General features: G+C 40.6%; 1 protein-coding gene across 2 annotated transcripts in view; it reads right to left on the reverse strand.

Moving 5' to 3' along the window:
• LOC101341306 (hydroxysteroid dehydrogenase-like protein 2) overlaps nt 1-18,267 on the reverse strand; it is a 113,317-nt gene that overhangs the window by 52,487 nt on the left and 42,563 nt on the right. Inside the window, exon 1 of one of the 2 annotated variants that reach the window (XM_004372158.2) lies at nt 8,229-8,352. The exons of the other annotated variant lie outside the window; for it this stretch is intronic. Coding sequence (XP_004372215.1) covers nt 8,229-8,245 — 17 coding nt within the window. The 5' untranslated portion in view covers nt 8,246-8,352. Of the gene's footprint in view, nt 1-8,228; nt 8,353-18,267 lie in introns of those variants that run through there. 2 annotated transcript variants of the gene reach the window in all.

Here is an 18,267-nt window from a genome sequence, read left to right on the forward strand (position 1 = left end):
TCTGATAGCTAATAACTCCACGGCACTCCCACTGTACAATGATGTAAAAATTATTTATTACAAATGTAGCTGGCCAGCCATGCTGTGATTTGGTAAACAAAATCTGCTCACACACAAAGTAAATCTCAAAGAGAAATGAGGAATTAATAAAATAAACTACATGTACATTTTTTTTCCCACAGAAAAAGTGTTAACAAGGCTTATTTTTGAGTGGCAGGATTAGAAATAAGTTTTATCATATTCTTTATAGTCTTCAGTATTTTTCAAATTTTCTCCAATGAATATACACCACTTAAAAGAAATTATCCAAAAACAAATAATTGTTCAATGAATGCTCATCATCGGTATGAGACACATTATTACGTACTCTGAAGAAAAAATTTCATTATGGGGCAAAAATGTTTACAAGAACTTAAACAATTAAGGCCTACTTTTCTTCATAACCTACAGCCAAGGCTGAGTGTTCTTTTTGCCAGAGGGGAAAAAGGTACAGTCCAAAGGCTATTTACTAGCCTTATGCTTCATAAAACATCACTGTTTTTTTTGACCTTTCATCCTGATATATTGTATCAACTGAAAATATTTTAGCCATAATTAATTTTTTCAGCAGAAACATTTTTTAACTACACAGCACAGCAGGAATTACTAGTGTAGTAGAAGTGAATGCATTTTAACCAGGGGCACATTAAATAGCAAACTGGTTATCAATTACCCACACTTTGCACTGTTACAAAGTACAGTCTAAAACCACACTATGCATGTAGACCCATGACAAAACCTATAAATCTGCCTTTTAAAAAACCATACAGGGTGATGAAAATGTTCTGGAACAAGACAGTAGTGACAGTAGCACAACACTGCGAAGGCACCACATGCCATTAACAGTAAATTTAATGTTATAAGAATTTTACCACAATAAGGAAAAACAAATCAATTGGGAGGGGGAAAAAAAAGCTTAGAGATTAAACAGAGTTACCATATGGCCTAGCAATTCCACTCATAGGAATATACCCAAGGGAAATGAAAACATGTCCACACAAAACTTGTACATGAATGTTCACAGCAGCATTATTCTATAACAGCCAAAGAATGGAAACAACTCAAATGTTCATTAACTTATGAATAGACAAAACTAAAGTATGGTATGTAAAACAGAATATTACTCAAAATTAAAAAGAAACAAAGTACTGATAGATGTTACATCATGGATGAAACTTGAAAACATTATGCTAAGATAAAGAAGTCAGTCACAAAGGACCAGCTTTGTATGATTCTATTTATATAAAATGTCCAAAATAGACAAATCTATAGAAACAGAAAATTTAGTGGTTGTCTAGGGCTGGGAGATGATAAGGGGTAAGGGAGTAAGACTGGAGGTTGACAGCTAAGTGCTGTGGAGTTTTTGGACGGGATGACGAAAAGGTGAAGGCTGTACAACTCTATGAGTATACTAAAAACCACTGAATTATATACATTTAATGGGTGAATTGTATGGTGTGTGAATTATATCTCAATAAAGCTGTTTAAAAAAACAAAAGTCACAAGCCAGTTCCCTTAGAAGGCTGGTAAAGAACTCGGTATTTATCAAAGATTCTCTTATCCAAATGTACTGATGAGTTTTCTGTGCCCATTCATTCTTTAAGCCCTTCCACCTAACTTTAAACTTTCTACATAGTTGTCAGGTGAGAAGGAAATATCTAAAATTAAGTAAGATAAGGGGGGAAATACCCACTTTCTTGTTTACTTTCTAAAGGCAAATAAAAAAGCTTGCCAAAGCAAAAGGATGAAGAGAGGTCAGCAAAAGTGACAGATAAAGAGAAAAGGGGATAGTACCGTGAGACAGGGGTAATAGACAAGCAGGCTTGTTAACCAAAGAACATAAGGCTCAAGCCAAGACCCAGAGGATTGCATAACTGAAAAAAGAGGTCAGAGGTAAAAGTGGGTGTCATGGATTGAATTCTGTCCCCCAAAAATATGTGTCAACTTGGTTAGGCCATGATTCCCAGTATTGTATGGTTGTCCTCTATTTTGTGCATAATTTTATGTTAAAGAGGATTAGGGTGGGATTGTAATACCCTTACTAAGGTCACATCCCTGATCCAATGTAAAAGGAGTGTCCCTGGGGTGTGGCCTGCACCACCTTTTATCTTACAAGAGATAAAAAGAAAGGGAATCCAGCAGTGAGGGGGACCTCACACCACCAAGAAACAGTGCCAGGAGCAGAGCGCATCCTTTGGACCTGAGGTTCCTGCGCTGAGATGCTACCAGACCAAGGGATGCATCACAAGGACCTTCCTCCAGAGCCAACAGAGTCGGCACCCTGAATTCTGACTTCTAGGCTACGGGACTGTGAGAAAATAAACTCTTTGTTAAAGCCATCCACTTGTGGTATTTCTGTTATAGCAGCAGTAGCTGACTAAAACAGTGGGAGCAGCAGGTTTTAAAATAAGGACTGGTTTGGTAAGAAGGAAGGAGAATGGAGAAGTGGGAAGAAACAAGAGAGGCGAGGACAGCTTTTGGTGAAATATAGCAAACACAAAAAAGCATGGAAAAAAATGAATAGTTTGCTGTTGTTGTTAATAATACTGGCATCATAAAATGATTGGGCGGTGTTTCCTTTCTCTTTTCTGATAAAGTTTGTATAGGACTGGCATTATTTCTTCCCTAGATTTTTGTTAGAAAATTCACCAGTGAAGCTACCTGGGCCTGGAGTTTTCTTTGGTGGAAGATTTTTAATTACTTACTGTCTTTACTTGACATAGGTCAATTCAAACGTCTTTCTTTTTAGAGTCAATTTTGGTAATTTGTGTCTTTCTAGGAATTTGTCTATTGCATCTACTCTGTCAAATTTGTTGGCACGATTATAATGTTCCTTTATTATCCTTTTAATGACTGCAGGGTTTACAGTGAGGTTCCCTCTTCCATTCCTAATATCAATTTGCACCTTCTCTCTTTCTTTCCTGATCAAGTTGTTTAGAGCAGAATTGTCCCATAGAACTTTCTGCGATGATGGAAATGCTCCCTATATGCACTGCCCAATGCTGGAGCAGGAGCCACCAGCCACATGTGGCTACTGAGCTATGAAATGTAGTTAGTGTGTCTGAGGCACTCAATTTTGAATTTTGTTTAATTAATTTTAATTTAACTAGTCACATGTGGCTAATGGGTACCATATTGGGCAGCACAAGGTAGAGATTTATCAAGTTTACTGATCTTTTCATAAAACCAACTTTTAGATTCATTGAATTTCTCTATTGTTTGGCCATTTTCTTTCATTGCTTTCTTCTCATCTTTATTTCCTTCCTTCTACTTACCTTGCATTTAATCTGCTCCTCCTTTTCTAGCTTAGATGATTGATTTTAGACCTTCTTTTCTAATATAAGCATTTGAAGCTATAAACTTATCTCTAAGTACTGCTTTAGCTATCTCACAACTTTTGATATGTTGTTTTCTCATGTTCATTCAATTCAAGATATTTTCTAATTTCCCTTGTGACAGCTTCTTTGACCCATGGCTATTATTTAGAAATGTGTCATTTAATTTCCACATACTTGAGGATTCTCAGATATTTTTTTATTGGGATATTTTAATTTAATTAAATTTTCTATAACTAATTTTGTGTTTAATTCCATTGGGGTTGGAGGACATTTCCTGTATGATTTCAGTCCTTTTAAATTTATTAAGATTTGTTTTATGGCTCAGCATATGGCCTATCCTGGTGAATGTTCCATGTGTGCTTGAAAAGAATGTGTATTCTGCTGTTGCTGAATAAATTGTCCTAGAATGTCTATTAAGTAAGTTGGTTGGCAGTATTGTTCAAGTCTTTTATATCCTTATTGATTTTGCTGTCTACTTGTTCTATTAATTTTTTTTATTGTGCTTTAGGTGAAAGTTTACAACTCAAGTTAATTTCTCATACAAAATTTATACACATATTGTTATATGACATTAGTTGCAATCCGTATAATGTGACAGCACACTCCTCCTTTCCACCTCGCGTTTGTGTCCATTCAACCAGTTCCTGTCCCTTCCTGCCTTCTCATCCTGTCTCCGGACAGGAGCCACCCATTTGGTCTTGTGTACCTGCCTGAACTAAGAAGCACACTCTTTACGACTATTATTTTATGGTTTATAGTCCAGTCTAATCTTTGTCTGAAAGTGGGCTTCAGGAATGGTTTTAGTTCTGGGTTAACAGAGTCCAGGGCCATGGCTTCGGGGTTTCCTCCAGTCTCAGTCAGACTATTAAGTCTGGTTTCTTTACATGAATTTGAGTTCTGCTCCACACTTTTCTCCCACTCTGTCAGAGACTCTCTGCTGTATTCCCTGTCAGGGTAGTCATTGATAGTAGCCAGGCACCATCTAGTTCTTCTGGTTTCAGGCTGATGGAGTCTCTGGTTTCCGTGGCCCTTTTGTCTCCTGGGCTAGTATTTTCCTTGTATCTTTGGTGTTCATTCTCCTTTGCTCCAAGTGGACTGGGACCAATTGATGCATCTTAGATGGCCACTCGCAAGCTCTTAAGACCCCAGACGTTACTCACCAAAGTGGGATGCAAAACATTTTCTTAATAAACTTTGTTACGCCAATTGACATAGATGTCCCCCGAAACCATGGTCCCCAGACCCCAGCCCCAGCTACTCTGTCCCTTAAAGTGTTTGGTTGTGTTCAAGAAACTTCTTAGCTTTTGCTTTGGCCTAGTTGTGCTGACTTCCCCTGTACTGTGTTGTCCTTCCCTTCACCTAAGATGATTCTTGTCTACTATCTAGTTAGTGAATTCTCCTCTCCCTCCCCATCCTTGTAACCATCAAAGAATGTTTTCTTCTGTGTTTAAACCTTTTCTTGAGTTCTTATAATAGTGGTCTTACACAATATTTATCCTTCTGAAACTAATTTCACTCAGCATAATGCCTTCAGATTTATCCAGGTTGTGAGATGTTTCACTGATCCATCATTGTTCTTTATCATTGCGTAGGATTCCATTGTGTATGTACCATAATTTATTTCTCCACTCGTCATTGCTCTATTTATTATTCAAAGAGGAATACTAAAATCTCCAGCTACAGTTGTTGGAATGTCTATTCCTCATTTCAGCTCTGCTAGTTTTTGTTCATGTGTTTTGGCACTCTCCAATTCCAATCCAATACCACAGGCCTCTTCCATTTCCTCCCTCATTCCATATTTTACATCACTTCTTTCACAGTGAAAATCCTGGTTTCTAACAACATCAGTATATTCATTCATTTGCCCTATAGTATTAAAAAACAAACAAACAAAAAACCCATTGCCATCAAGCTGATTCCAACTCATAGTGACCCTACAGGACAGAACAGAACTGCCCCATAGGGTTTCCAAGGAGCAGCTGGTGGATTTGAACTGCTGAACTTTTGGTTAGCAGCCGAGTTCTTAACCACTGTGCCACTCACAATAGTACTGGAATTATTACATTCATACCATAACCAATAATCTACTAAGTTCAAGATTTCTTTTCAGTTCTTTTTGTCTTCAGAATAAATCCCTCTGAAGCTGTACAGTCAAATTACTATGTTGAAAAAATCACTTGAATTAGCTCTTTTTCTCTGTATGTTTATGTGATAAATTTGAAATAGTTCATTTATTTATGTTGGCACTCAATTTTAGTTTTTCTCTTTCCCCTCGTCTTTATCGAGGGATGTTGTAAAACACATATATATATATCTTATAAAAAGGTACACTCAGGGAAGTTTCCTCTTTACCTGTAAGGTAAACAGTTCAGTAATTTCTAGTTTATCCTTTTTTATTTCTTTTTTCAAAAATATGCAAATACACACATGTACAATACGTATTTTATACATCTGTATGTGTGTGTGCGTGTTTGTAATTTTCCCTTCTTTTTTATACAAAAGGTACTATACCTAGAGCATTAAAGTGATATTTAAAATATTAGTATTTAAATGAAAATGTCCAAAGTATTGTTTTAAAAAACTCTTGGTACAGCTGGACTGACTCCCAGTAGACAAAAGGGCATTCTCCTCCTCACTCAGAGTCCCAGGCATTGGCAGAAAGGCACCAGCAGCTTCTCCTCTTAAACTGCAGCCAAGATCTGTACTAAAAAATGCTTCTAAAAAAAAAAAGAAGTGCTTCCAGATCAAAAGGTTTAGAACCGGAGAATAAAAGGCCACAGCACCTAAAAGTTCCAAAATTCTCAGCACCATTGGAAGACGGCTAAAACTTGCTAATGTAGTATTAATCAACACTTCTATTTACTAAAATTCTCTAGAAATAGACCCCTAAACATACAAGAATTTGGTTATCAGAAAAGTGGAATTGCAAACAAAAGAGAGAGATTAACTATTCAGTCAACAGTACTAGGACAACTGGACAGTCATCTGAACCAGAATGAAGTGGCTTTCCTAACTTCTTATACCAAAATAAATCTCAGGTAGATTTTTAAAAAAATCTAAGTGTAATAAATAAATAAAATACTAGAGGAATACTTACCAATTAAAAAAAAAAAATCTTACTTTAACATGGCTTACAGGCTTGTTACAAAAACTCAAAAGCCTTAAAACGATAAATCTGACTTCATAAAAACCAACGTTTCTGCAAATAACATAGTGAAAGTCAAGAGACAAATAAAAAGAACTTAGAAAAATATTTGTAACATCTGATAAAAGACTCATTGTTTAAATATACAGGATTCTAAACAATCAATCGAAATCTAATTGTTTAAACCAGGAAAAGAAAAAGATACACAAATAGCTTTAAGCCAGGGTTTCTCAATCTTGGCAATACTGATATTTTGGACCAGATAATCCTTTCTTGTAGGTGGCTGTTCCATGCTTTGTAAGATGTTAATAATCAGCATCCCTGGACTCTACCCAGTAGACACCAGTAGTACCCCTTTTAATTGTCACAATCAAAAATCTCCCCAGACATTGCCAACTGTCCTCTGGAGGGCAACATTGCCTCTACTTGAGATCCACTGCTTTAAACACATAAAAACATCATCAGTCTCAATTGTGATGAAATAAATGCAAGTTTTAACTACGATAATGAGGTGTCTTTTTTTTTTTTTCCTTCTCTAATTAGACTTTATTATCAAACATTTTGGTGTTTGCCTATGTGTTGGATTAAGAAATCTCATTCATCTTTTTGAGTGTGCAACCTCTTTGGAGGGTCATCTGGCAATATCCATCAAGATTTAAAGTGCATCTACTCTTTGATCTAGCGATTTCACTTCCAGGAATTTATCCTACAGATACACTCACAGAGGTGAAAACAGATGATTATAACGTTAGTCATTGTAGCAAAGATGGAGTAACAAAAAACTGGAAATTATCTGGCATCCAACAGCACTGGTTAAATAAATTATGGTACATACATGTAATATGCAACCATTAAAAAAGGAGATGGAAGATCTACAGATACTGAAAAAGTATGTTCCAGACATATTAAGTAAAAATAGCAAGGCCCAGAATGGAGTCTGCTAGTATTTTTTAAGATGATGTGTGTGTTCACGGTATGTACAAAATATATTTATTAATGCATGGAATACGTGGAAACCTAAGAGAAAGTAACTGGAGGGTCTGGATGTTAAGAACAGAGAGACTCACTTTTTATTTATCTCACCCTTGTAAACTGTTCAAGTCTTTTGGCCGCGTAGCTGTATGTTTCAAACAAATTACAGAATGGATATGTCACTCAGCTCAAGATACACATACTTCATGATTACTTCAATTTCGTACTAATTTGAAAATCACTTTTTAAACATGCTGTTAATTTATTATTCCAGAATTGTGCGTACGGAACCAGTGGAGACTCACTGAGGTTCAGGAGCTGTTCCCCATGACCTTTCACCTAGAATTTGCATTCATTAAGCTAGACGCCTCCATCCCTCCCTGGGAGCACCGCTGACAGACTGCAAATTCTAAGTGAAAGGCAACGGGGAACAGCTTGTGAAACTTAGTGACTCTCCATTTGTTATGCGTGCACAATTCTGGAATAACAAAATAACGGGATGCTACCCTGCAGTACCTAACTTTGGGTTACTTTTCACCGGTTACTGCAGATTGTAGGTACTCCGCGTCCGACACGGACCTGCGTTCCGAAGTGCACCTCGACGCTGCAATGGCTTCATTTACCCTCCCGCCGCCCAAGCCAGGCCCACCCAGCCACTCTACTCCACCACCCACCAAACCGTGCGCTCCGCCTGGCCAGGTCTCTGTCTCCCCGTGGCGCCCCCATCCCCTTACCCGGTGTTGGGTAGCATGACTCCCGCAGGTAAGAGGCAGTTTCAGCGACCACCGCGGTGGCTGTGAAGGCTTAGCGAGAGGCGAACCTTCTCTCTGCATTTAGCCTCTCCCCTAACACCGCCCCCCTTGAGGCCCCACCCCCAGGCCTGCGGGGAATGGGCGCTATACGAGGAGGAAGATCGCTGAGTGCGCCTGCGCACGCAATAGATCTCCGCGGCCCCTGGCGCTAGTTTCGCGTCTTTCCCAGCTTGGCTCCTGGAAACCAGCTGTCTGCGCAAGCGCTTTGAGAGGCAACTTGGCCCCACCCCTCTCACACAGCACTGCGGTGACAATTGGTTTCCCACCAGCGTTTGGTTTACTGATCGCGTCAGCCTCTACGCAGGCCTTTCCTGAGGGTTCCTAACCGTGGCTCAGAGTTCCCTTGCTAGCCCTGGTTTGGCAGGGTGGTCATTTGAGTGATGCGTCAGGGACTATGAACAGGGCTGTCCGGCTCCTCGGCAGGCCCTGAACTAGGGTGCTTTGAGTCTCAGTCTTTTCCGTCACCCCGAGTATGGGCGCCTCCCTGGCTGCAGACTTTTTCCTCGGAACACGTCCTCAGGAACGCTATCTCTGCCTTCCTTAATCGGCTCCTTTTATATCTCAAAGGAAATTGAGTCAAGACATAGCCTACACTAACACTGTCTCCATAATAAAGAAAAATCCATCCCCAAAGGGGATTATAACCACAGGTATAGGGGTTAGAATTTACAACACATATATTTGGGGAACACAGTTCAATCCATAACAGATGGCTCTGGTAAAATGTTTCAATCTTCGAATCAGTCAACTATGCCTGGGAACACAGATGTAAATAATAGGGAAGTAGTGAAACATTCCCACTTGAATTTGTACCTACCACAGGTCATTTAAGAGGTCATCTAAGTTGTATAAATGTAGAGCAAGTAAATTGGCACCCGTAATTTTGGATAGAGATCACAGGACTTTTTATTTTATATGGCTTAATTAAGGCTTCTTTGGGAATGGAGAGTTCTAGACCCACTGAGTACCTATTTGCATAAGGAACCCAGGGAATTGAGAGAAAACATATCAGTGTCCAACCTCCTTCTCCCTGAGATTTGAAGTTAGAAGGATCTGCTGGGGGAGGCTCTGGTCAATGCCCAGTGACAAGAAAGAGTAACAAGCCCCTGAATTAAAATTGGGTTGAAAATATGGGGAATCTAGGCTGATACTTGGGGCTCTATACAAAGGCCTAAGAATTCATGGAGGAAGGCTAATTTTCAACAGAATGTGTCTGATGCAGGAAACTCTTTAAGACCCAGCCACTTTTAAATAACTGATTCAATGCTAGGAAGGTACTAAACTAAGATCATCATGGCATACTTTAAAGCCTAGCTTATAACTCTAGCTACTGAATCCTTAGAATGCAGACATGGACAAAAGATATTATTGAATCTATGAATGGAACGTCTTCCACTCTTTGTAGCTCTATATTGAGATGAAGTTTGAAACCAGGAGTTCACCTTTATGAATATCCTCACCTTCCTGAACTGGTCTAATGAGTTAGAGGTGAGTAGGAGGAGATATCTGAATTTGTAGTAATCCTGAGAGAGAGAGAGAGCTACATGCTTTTCTTCTTGACAGGTAACTGCAGTTCCCTTTGAGGAAAGATTTGATCTTCTATGCTGTGAGCAAATATCCACTAAGTAGGAATGTGTATCCTGGAAATCAGGTTGATGACACACTCAACAATCCCTGCCTGGTAAGAGGGCAGAGATTCTAGGGCAAAATACCAGGTGTTAGGTAGAGTTAGCAGTCTGTATCACTTGTAGGTAATATTCAATATTTATTGCATTAGTATAAGTGACGAAGTGCTTGTGAAGATAGTGGAAGCTCTCCCAAGCTTCCCCTTCTGCAATCTGAGCCACTATATTCTCCAGGTTATCTATTAGTCTTTATTGTATCCAAAGTACAACATCATTTAAGAGCAGTCTTTTATCAAGGGTGCAAAATAAATCCACAGTTATGATAGAACCAAGGAGTGTATCTGGAATACCTTACCAATCTAATCATTAGAGAAATGATCTTTATTGTAGGGCAAAGCTGATTTCAAAAGCCTCACCATGTCCTGGAAACATGTAACACCATAGCTATCCACATCCCTTTGCTCTGATTCCATGCTCACTAAACAAACTTCCAGCGAAACATCTGACTCTAGACTATAGAATCTAGAGGTACTTTGGTATCAAGAAAGGGAGTACCTTGAATATAGAATGAAGCATTCCATCACTTTAAAGGAACTTCTTCCACTGTCAATTATATTGAATGATCTGAGCCTCAGAATGCTTGACATGCTGAGAACCTATGCTCTTAATATAGCCTAAAGCAGTCCCTGTATATCAGTGGTCCTATTCTTTTGGGACTTCAGCTGATTAGACTAGAGATAAACAGCTAACTCATGAGAAGCCAATTTATTGACTCGTCAGCACCCTATAAGATGGCATGGTATGAAAATTCATCAAAGAAAGAGATTTTGAATGGCTACGAAGTTTTTAGGTCATAAATAATAAGTTTTTTGGACACAACTACTTAATAAACTGTCTTAGTTATCTAGTGCCGCTATAACAGAAATACCATAAGTGGATGGATTTAACAAACAGAAATGTATTCGCTCACAGTCTAGGAGGCTAGAAGTCCAAATTCAGGGAGCCAGCTCCAGGGAAGGCTTTCTCTCCCTGCTGGCTCTGCGGAAGGTCCTTGTCATCAATCTTCCCCTGGTCTAGGAGCTTCTCACCGCAGGAAGGCTGGGTCCAAAGGGCGTGCTCTGCTCCCAGCTCTACTCTCATGATGCTAGGAGGTCCGTCTCTTCTCTGCTCACTTCTATCTTTTATATCTCAAAAGAGAATGACTGAAGATACAACCTAATCCTGTAGATTTCCTTCTGCTTCCTTAACATAACTGCCTCTAATCCGGCCTCATTAACATCATCCCCACTGCCACTGCCATCAAGTTGATTCCAACTCATAGCAACACCATAGACTGTAAATCTCTGTTGAAGCAGACGGTCACATCTTTCTCCTGTGGAGCCACTGGTGGTTTCGAACGACCAACCTTTTGGTTAGCAGATGATCCCTTTAGCCACTGTGTCACCAGGGCTCCTTCATTAATATCATAGACGTTAGCATTTACAACACATACAATAATCACATCAGATTACGAAATGGTGGACAACCACACGATACTGGGAATCATGGCCTAGTCAAGTTGACATACATATTTTTGGGGGACACAATTCAATCCATGACATAAATGGAACTGGCTGAACTCTTCTGGCCTAGGGTCACAATGGAAAAAAAATTACTGAGACTCTTAAGGGTGCAAGAAATGAGAAAGTTTGGGAAATTTTGTTCTATACAGTCAAGAGAAAGCTGGAAACTATGCCTACAACAGGATAAGCCAATAAGATGCATGCTAATTTGTGCCACAAAACTCTAAAAAGTTTTATGAATTGGAGGGAACAGATACTTCTGAAGCAGGGCTTATAGGACAGAGCTGAAATGGAAAGATTGATTAAAATTCTTTCAAAGGAGCACTTCTCAGATCCTCTACCCCATCAGGCACAGGAAGGTGACTATCCCTCATCTCTCCTAGCAGAAGATTGGAGGTTTTATTTCTGGAGAAGCTGAACCATAGAGGTTCAGGTCTTAGAAACATAAAGCACATTCTGAGATGGAAATTAAGTGAAAATCTAGATCTTAAACAGCAAGACATTTTCCCCTTTTCCCTGCTCAGCAGCCTCCCCAGACAGGATATCAGAAGACACTGGAAAACTGACAGGCCCAAGAGAAATAGAATAACAGTTGTAAGCCTGGGCTCTGCAGCCAAACCTGGCTTGCACACTGACTAAATAAAGGTGTGTTTTTAGGGCAAGTAACATAGCCTCTTTGCCTTAGTTACCTCATATGTAAAACAGGAATAATAACAATACCTACTTCATAAGAATGTTGTGAGAATTAAATAAGTTGATTAATGTAAAGGGCTTAGAACAGTGCTTGGCACATAGTAAGTACTCAAAAAGGTCGGTTGTATCACCATTATTACTGTTATGCACATTATAGGGGAATCTCCCTAGGTTCTTCATCTTCATTGAAGCCATCTTACATGGCCTCACCAGACCAGCCTTACCCTGCACTTAAGCATTCCAATTTGCATTTTTAGTACTTAAGTATTAAATATGAATGGACAGCCAGGGATCACCACATATTTAAAGAAACTGTCTAACGTGAATGAAAGAGAACATAGCAAGGAAAATGCAGAAACAAAAGAAAACTTCAAAAATACTCTCAGTGAGATAAGAAAATATATCACATCCTTGAAATATAAACAGGATGTTTTTAAAAATTCAGAGAAACAAGAAATTAAAATATGAACACAATGGAAAATTTAATAGAAGCGCTAGAAAATAAAGTGAAAAATCTCGTAGAGAAAAGGTAAGAAAATTAGAGGATCTAAGAAATGTAGCATTTGTCTCATGATAGGTCCAGAAAGAGAGAACCATCAAAATGGAGTGTAAATTTTTATCAAAGAAATGCTATAAAATACTGAAGGACATTTATTTCCAGATTGAAGGTGCCCATTGAATAACTAGAACAACGATATAAGAAATGACCCATACTAAATCACATCATAACATTTCTGAAAACCAGAGATACAGGATTTTAAAAGCTTCTAGAGAGAGAAAGCAAGCCACATATAAAGGATCAGGAATCAGAATGGCATCAGATTACTTAACAGCGATACTGAAAGTTAAGAGATACATAGCCATACCTTCAAAAAATCTGAGGGAAAAGTATTTATAATTTGGAAATTCTACATCCAAACTATTGATCAAGTTAGATGTTAGAATTAAAGACATTTTCAAGCATTCAATGTCTCAAAACAGCTTCCATGGATTCTTTCTAGGAAATTACTGGAAAATGTGCTCTAATGAGGGAGTAAATCAAGGAAGAAGAAGACATGATACATTAGTTTTCTATTGCTGCATAATAAATTACCACAAACACCATCTCAAAACAACATTCATCTATTATCTCACAGTTCTATAGGTCAGAAATTCAGGCGGCTTGCTGGAAACTCTCTTCAGGGTCTTAAAAGGTCAAAATCAAGGTGTTGGAGGAGCGACCACCCCTTATCCTGCCTACCGCAAGGCAGGGAAGATGTGCCTAAGTGTGTGTAAAAATGACATGGGGACAGCATCTAACCTCCTGTAACTTCACAAGGGGAAAGGAGAATCAAGATCAACAGCCCAAGGCTGATTCCTATGAGGCAGAGGTCAAACATGCTTCCTTTCTCCCCACCATCTTTACCAATTCTGACACCAACCATCCATGGTACTCTCTACGTCTCTGCTGGGTTCAATAATTCATTGCAATGGCCACACAGAACTCATAGACAATATTCATGATTATGGGGTTTATTAGGGAAACAACAGTTACAATTCAGGCTCAGGAACACTCAGGATATACTTCTTCCATCAGGACAGCTTCTTCCCAGCTGTGCTCATCATAGGCATGCCTCTGCTTGGCCCCAGGCCTCTCCTCAGAGGCACTCAGCATTCTCTCTCCACGAGTAAGAAGCCCACAGGGCCGTCTCCTGCTGCCAGGTCTCTGCTGCCAGGTCTCTCCTGCCACCACGTTTTACTGCTTTCGGGGTTACAGCTCGCTCTCTCAGTCTCCTGCTTCCAGGAGCTTCTCAGCACACAAATCCCAGGTCCGAAGGACATGTTGGCTTCTGGTTGTTCTTGCTCGGTAATACTGGGGTTCTCTCTTTTCCACCTCTGGGATGGCTCATTTCAAGCCCAGTGGGATGGCAAAACTGATCAATCCCTTTAATGGTCCATAATTACCCTATCACACAGTCTCTCCCAATCACTTGCGTGGTAGTTACAAGATCATGGCCAGAAAGGACACGCCCCAAAGTGATCTATCATGCCGCAACATGCCTCCACCACAGCCTCTTCCTTCCTCCCCTCGCCTAATGAGAGGCAACACCATTGTATGTGCATCTGCCAGGACTGAATCCATTCTTTATCTCACCCAGCAAGGGGCAGAGGAGCTAAGACTACGTGTGCATCCCCCCTGAGGCCCTTTCCTCCCTCCCTCTGCCAGCACAGGGCAGAAGAAGAGTGCGTGCATACCCACTTGCTGTACCTTCTTCCCTCTTCCCACCACCAACAGACAGATGCAACGAGACTGAGTAAACATCCGCCTGCCGTTCCTTCCTCCCTCCCCCTGCTCAGGAGAAGGTGGAGGTAGAGCAACTACGTGAACATTCCCATGCCACCCCCACTCTACCACCCATACCTCCTCCCCCAACCAGCGAGAGGAGAGGAACATGCTCCCACTTGCCCACCACACCCACCACATTAGCCGCTCCACCTGCACAGAGTGCATCACTCCCCACTCCTGAGTGACCAAACTGAAGACAGATGGAGGGCAAAGCCAAACCAACCCACCCTTAGCTATGCTGCAACATCAGTAAACAGAGACCTGAGCTTTCACACCTACCCGCCACTACACCCATCCAAAGACAGGTAAGGAGGGCTCTGGCATGGCCAGTCCAGTGAACATAGCACCACTCCAGCCATACCTGCCAGGAATCACCAAAATAAAACAAAACCAAAAAACCAAAAACAGGACCCAGAAACAATTATACAAATAACAAACAAATACAATAACCCATTAATGACCCAGAGACAAGAGACAGTAGCAAAGCACCTAAAAAAGCGGGGCAAGATGAACCCTAATAAAGAACCAGAAATCCTCCCTGAGGAAGAAAAGTAATGGAGCTTCCTGGTAAGGAATTCAAAAGGCTTATGTATAGTGTTCTCAAAGGAATCAAGGAAAACACAGACAAAACTATGGAGAACACAGACAAAACCAAGCAATGCACAGACAAATCACTAGAATAATTCAGGAAAACAATACAAGAACAAAATGGCAAAATAAATAGACAATTGGAAACAATACAGAAGTAGCAACTAGAAATCCAGAAGCTTAACAAGAAAATTGCAGAAACTAGCAACTAAGTGGAAAGTCATAGGAGTAGAATCGAAACTATGGAAGACAGAAGCAGTGGGTAGAAGACCAATCCCTTGACACTAATCTGTTCAAGGAACGATTGAAAAAAGAATGAAGAAAAATGAAGAGAAATAGACACCTCCACAATAACACCTAAGAATTATGTAGGAAACCATTAAGAGGAATAACTTATGAGTGATCAGAATCCCAGAAGGGGAGGAGTCAACAAAAAGCCCAAAGACAATTGTGGAAGATATGTTGACAGAAAACTTCCCTAATATCATGAAAGACAAGAAGATAACCATACAAGAAGCACAATGAACACCATACAGGATAGATCCCAAGAGAAGAACACCGAGACATATCATAATCAAACTTTCCAAAACCAAACACAAAGAATCCCGAAAACAGCTCAGGAAAAAAGAAAGATCGCCTACAAAGGGGCATCGGTAAGACTAAGTTCTGATTACTCGGCAGAAACCATTTAGGCAAGAAGATCATGGAATAATATATATAAAACCTTGAAAGAAAAAAAAAACCTGCCAACCAAGAATTATATATCCAGCAAAATTATCCCTCAGATATAATGGTGAAATAAGGACATTTCCAGATAAGCAGAAATTAAAGGAATTTGTAAAAACCAGACCAACTTTACAAGAAGTATTACAGGCAGTCCTTTGAACAGAAAACTAATAACACACCAGACAACAACTTGAGATTAAAACACATGACAACATCAGACAGATACCAACCCAGATAAAGAACTCTCAAAAATAAAATAAAGCTAAAAGATGGAAAATAGGGAACCAGAGACATTAATCTGTAACCGATGACCACGTCAAAACATAAGGGGAGAATAAAGGGAACAGGTTTAGAACTTCCATACAAAGAGGAACTCAAGGTGATATCAAGAAATAAATTAGTCTTTTAAGTTTCAGTAAAAAGGCGCTCTAGGCAGAAGCACCACGCCGTCCCTCCACAGCAAAGATCCGAAAAACTAAGCCGAACGGAGAATACAACAATCCTGAAACCCTAAAACATCAAATGAAGAGATAAAGAACTCAGCCAAGCACCAAATGGAGTGAGAAAACTGACAGAGAATGGAGAGCGAGGAGAGATTCATGCAGAGGCCCCCTACCAGCTAACGCAGCGTGGATCCGCAATCTTGGACTCCTATCGGAGACCAGCAAACAGGGGGTACGAGAAAGCAGCCTCACGGAGCTTCCAGCGGGAGACAAAACAACTGGTAATTTACAATATACCCTTTCCCACCCCCCACCCTTCTTCACCCCGACTGGGCCTCCTCTGCTTCCCGCGGCCACAGTCTCTTGACCAGGAAACAGCGGATGCTTGGATTCCACGCACCTGAACGGGTGGCTCTCTGAGTGCCATTTGTTGGCTGCTGGTGTTGCTTTTTTTCTGCTTCTTTTTATTTCTTCCTTGCCTCTCCTCACCTCCCCCTCCTTTCACTCGAGTGCCTCGCTCCGTGCACCATCTTTGCTTCTTCCTAAGGGACTGCAGAGCTCCGGTAATTTGTGATATATGCTTTCCCACTCTCTACCCTTCTTCACCCACACTCGGCCCCCTCTGCTTCCCACAGACACAGTCTTTTGTCCAGAAACACCAGCCTGCAGTAGCTGGCTCTCGGACTGCGATTTGTTGGCTGCTAGTGTTGCTTTTCTTTTCTGCTTCTTTTGATTTCTTACTTGCCTCTCGCCACCTCCTCCACCCCTCGCTCAAGTACCTGCCTCCATGTGCTATCTTTGCTTTTTCCTGAGGGGCTGCGGAGCTCCGTTCGAGTGTGGAGCTGCTTCCTGGTTTGGGCTGCTGCGCTGGTGGGATCCCGGAGCTTTTGTTCGTTTGTTTGTTTTGAATTGTTTGTTTGTTTTCTTTTCCTTTTCCTGAGTTGGGAGCCCTTTCTGGCCAGGCTGAGCTGCATGCCAGGGAGACTGCCCCTCGGCTTCCACAAACGTGCAGAGGGATCCCTGAGAGCATTTCGTTTTACTTTTTTTTTTTTTTCTGTTTCTTTGAGGTCCTTTCTTGTTTTATTTTTAATTTGTTTTGTTTTCTTTTTCCTCTTTTTCCCTTTTTGTCTTTCTTCATTGCTCAGTTTCTCGTCTCTCTATATCTTCCTTCTCTTTCTGTTCCCTGAATACCTGGCGACGTATACCTCTACGCCTTCTAGCCAGGCTGTACTGCAACACCTGAGAGCGACTTCCCCAGACCTCATAGCTGCACCGGTGGGATCCCCGGGAACTCTGTGGTTCTTTAACCTTTCTGATACTTATTTATTCATTCTTTTCTTTTCTTCCTCCTCCCCTTTCTGTTTTTCTCCATTTCACAGTCTCTCGTCTCTCCACTCCAACGGTAAGCTCTGCTAGCATTCATTTTTGTTTGCTTGTATGTTTTTGGCTCCTGTTCCTCTCTCCTCTCTCCCATATCCATCTTAGCTCCACACTTAACAATCTCCCTGCTGCATCCTGCCTACCTGCACCGTGCGCTTGACATCACACCACCAAGCAGCACAGGCATGGCCTACCAGAACCTGCCCTGTACTGCTTACCGACCTGCTCTGGTGGCTGTAGTAAGTGCCACAAACAACCCATCCAGTAACTCCTTTTCAGCTAGCCCTGCCCTGCCATACCATATCTGAGGGACTGACCCTGCCAGTTGAAGAAGGAGGCAAAAAGTATTGTGTCCACAGATGAGCAAACAACAAAGAACACACAGTCCGCCTGCTCAGACATAGTCAAATTTTTTTTTTTAAAAAAGGGATGAAACAAACTAATCTACAATCAATAAATGAGAAAAATAACTACTGAATGCCCCGAAGACAGCAGACAATAACAAAACATTTACAAAAACAGGACAGGATGGTTCCAGCAGGCATCCAACATAAAACACCAGATGACTCTCCTCTGGAAGAAAATGCACTAGAACTACCTGATAGGGAATTCAAATCT

This window comes from Trichechus manatus, unplaced genomic scaffold (genome assembly GCF_000243295.1).
Source record: "Trichechus manatus latirostris isolate Lorelei unplaced genomic scaffold, TriManLat1.0 scaffold00016, whole genome shotgun sequence".
NCBI lineage: Eukaryota > Metazoa > Chordata > Mammalia > Sirenia > Trichechidae > Trichechus > Trichechus manatus.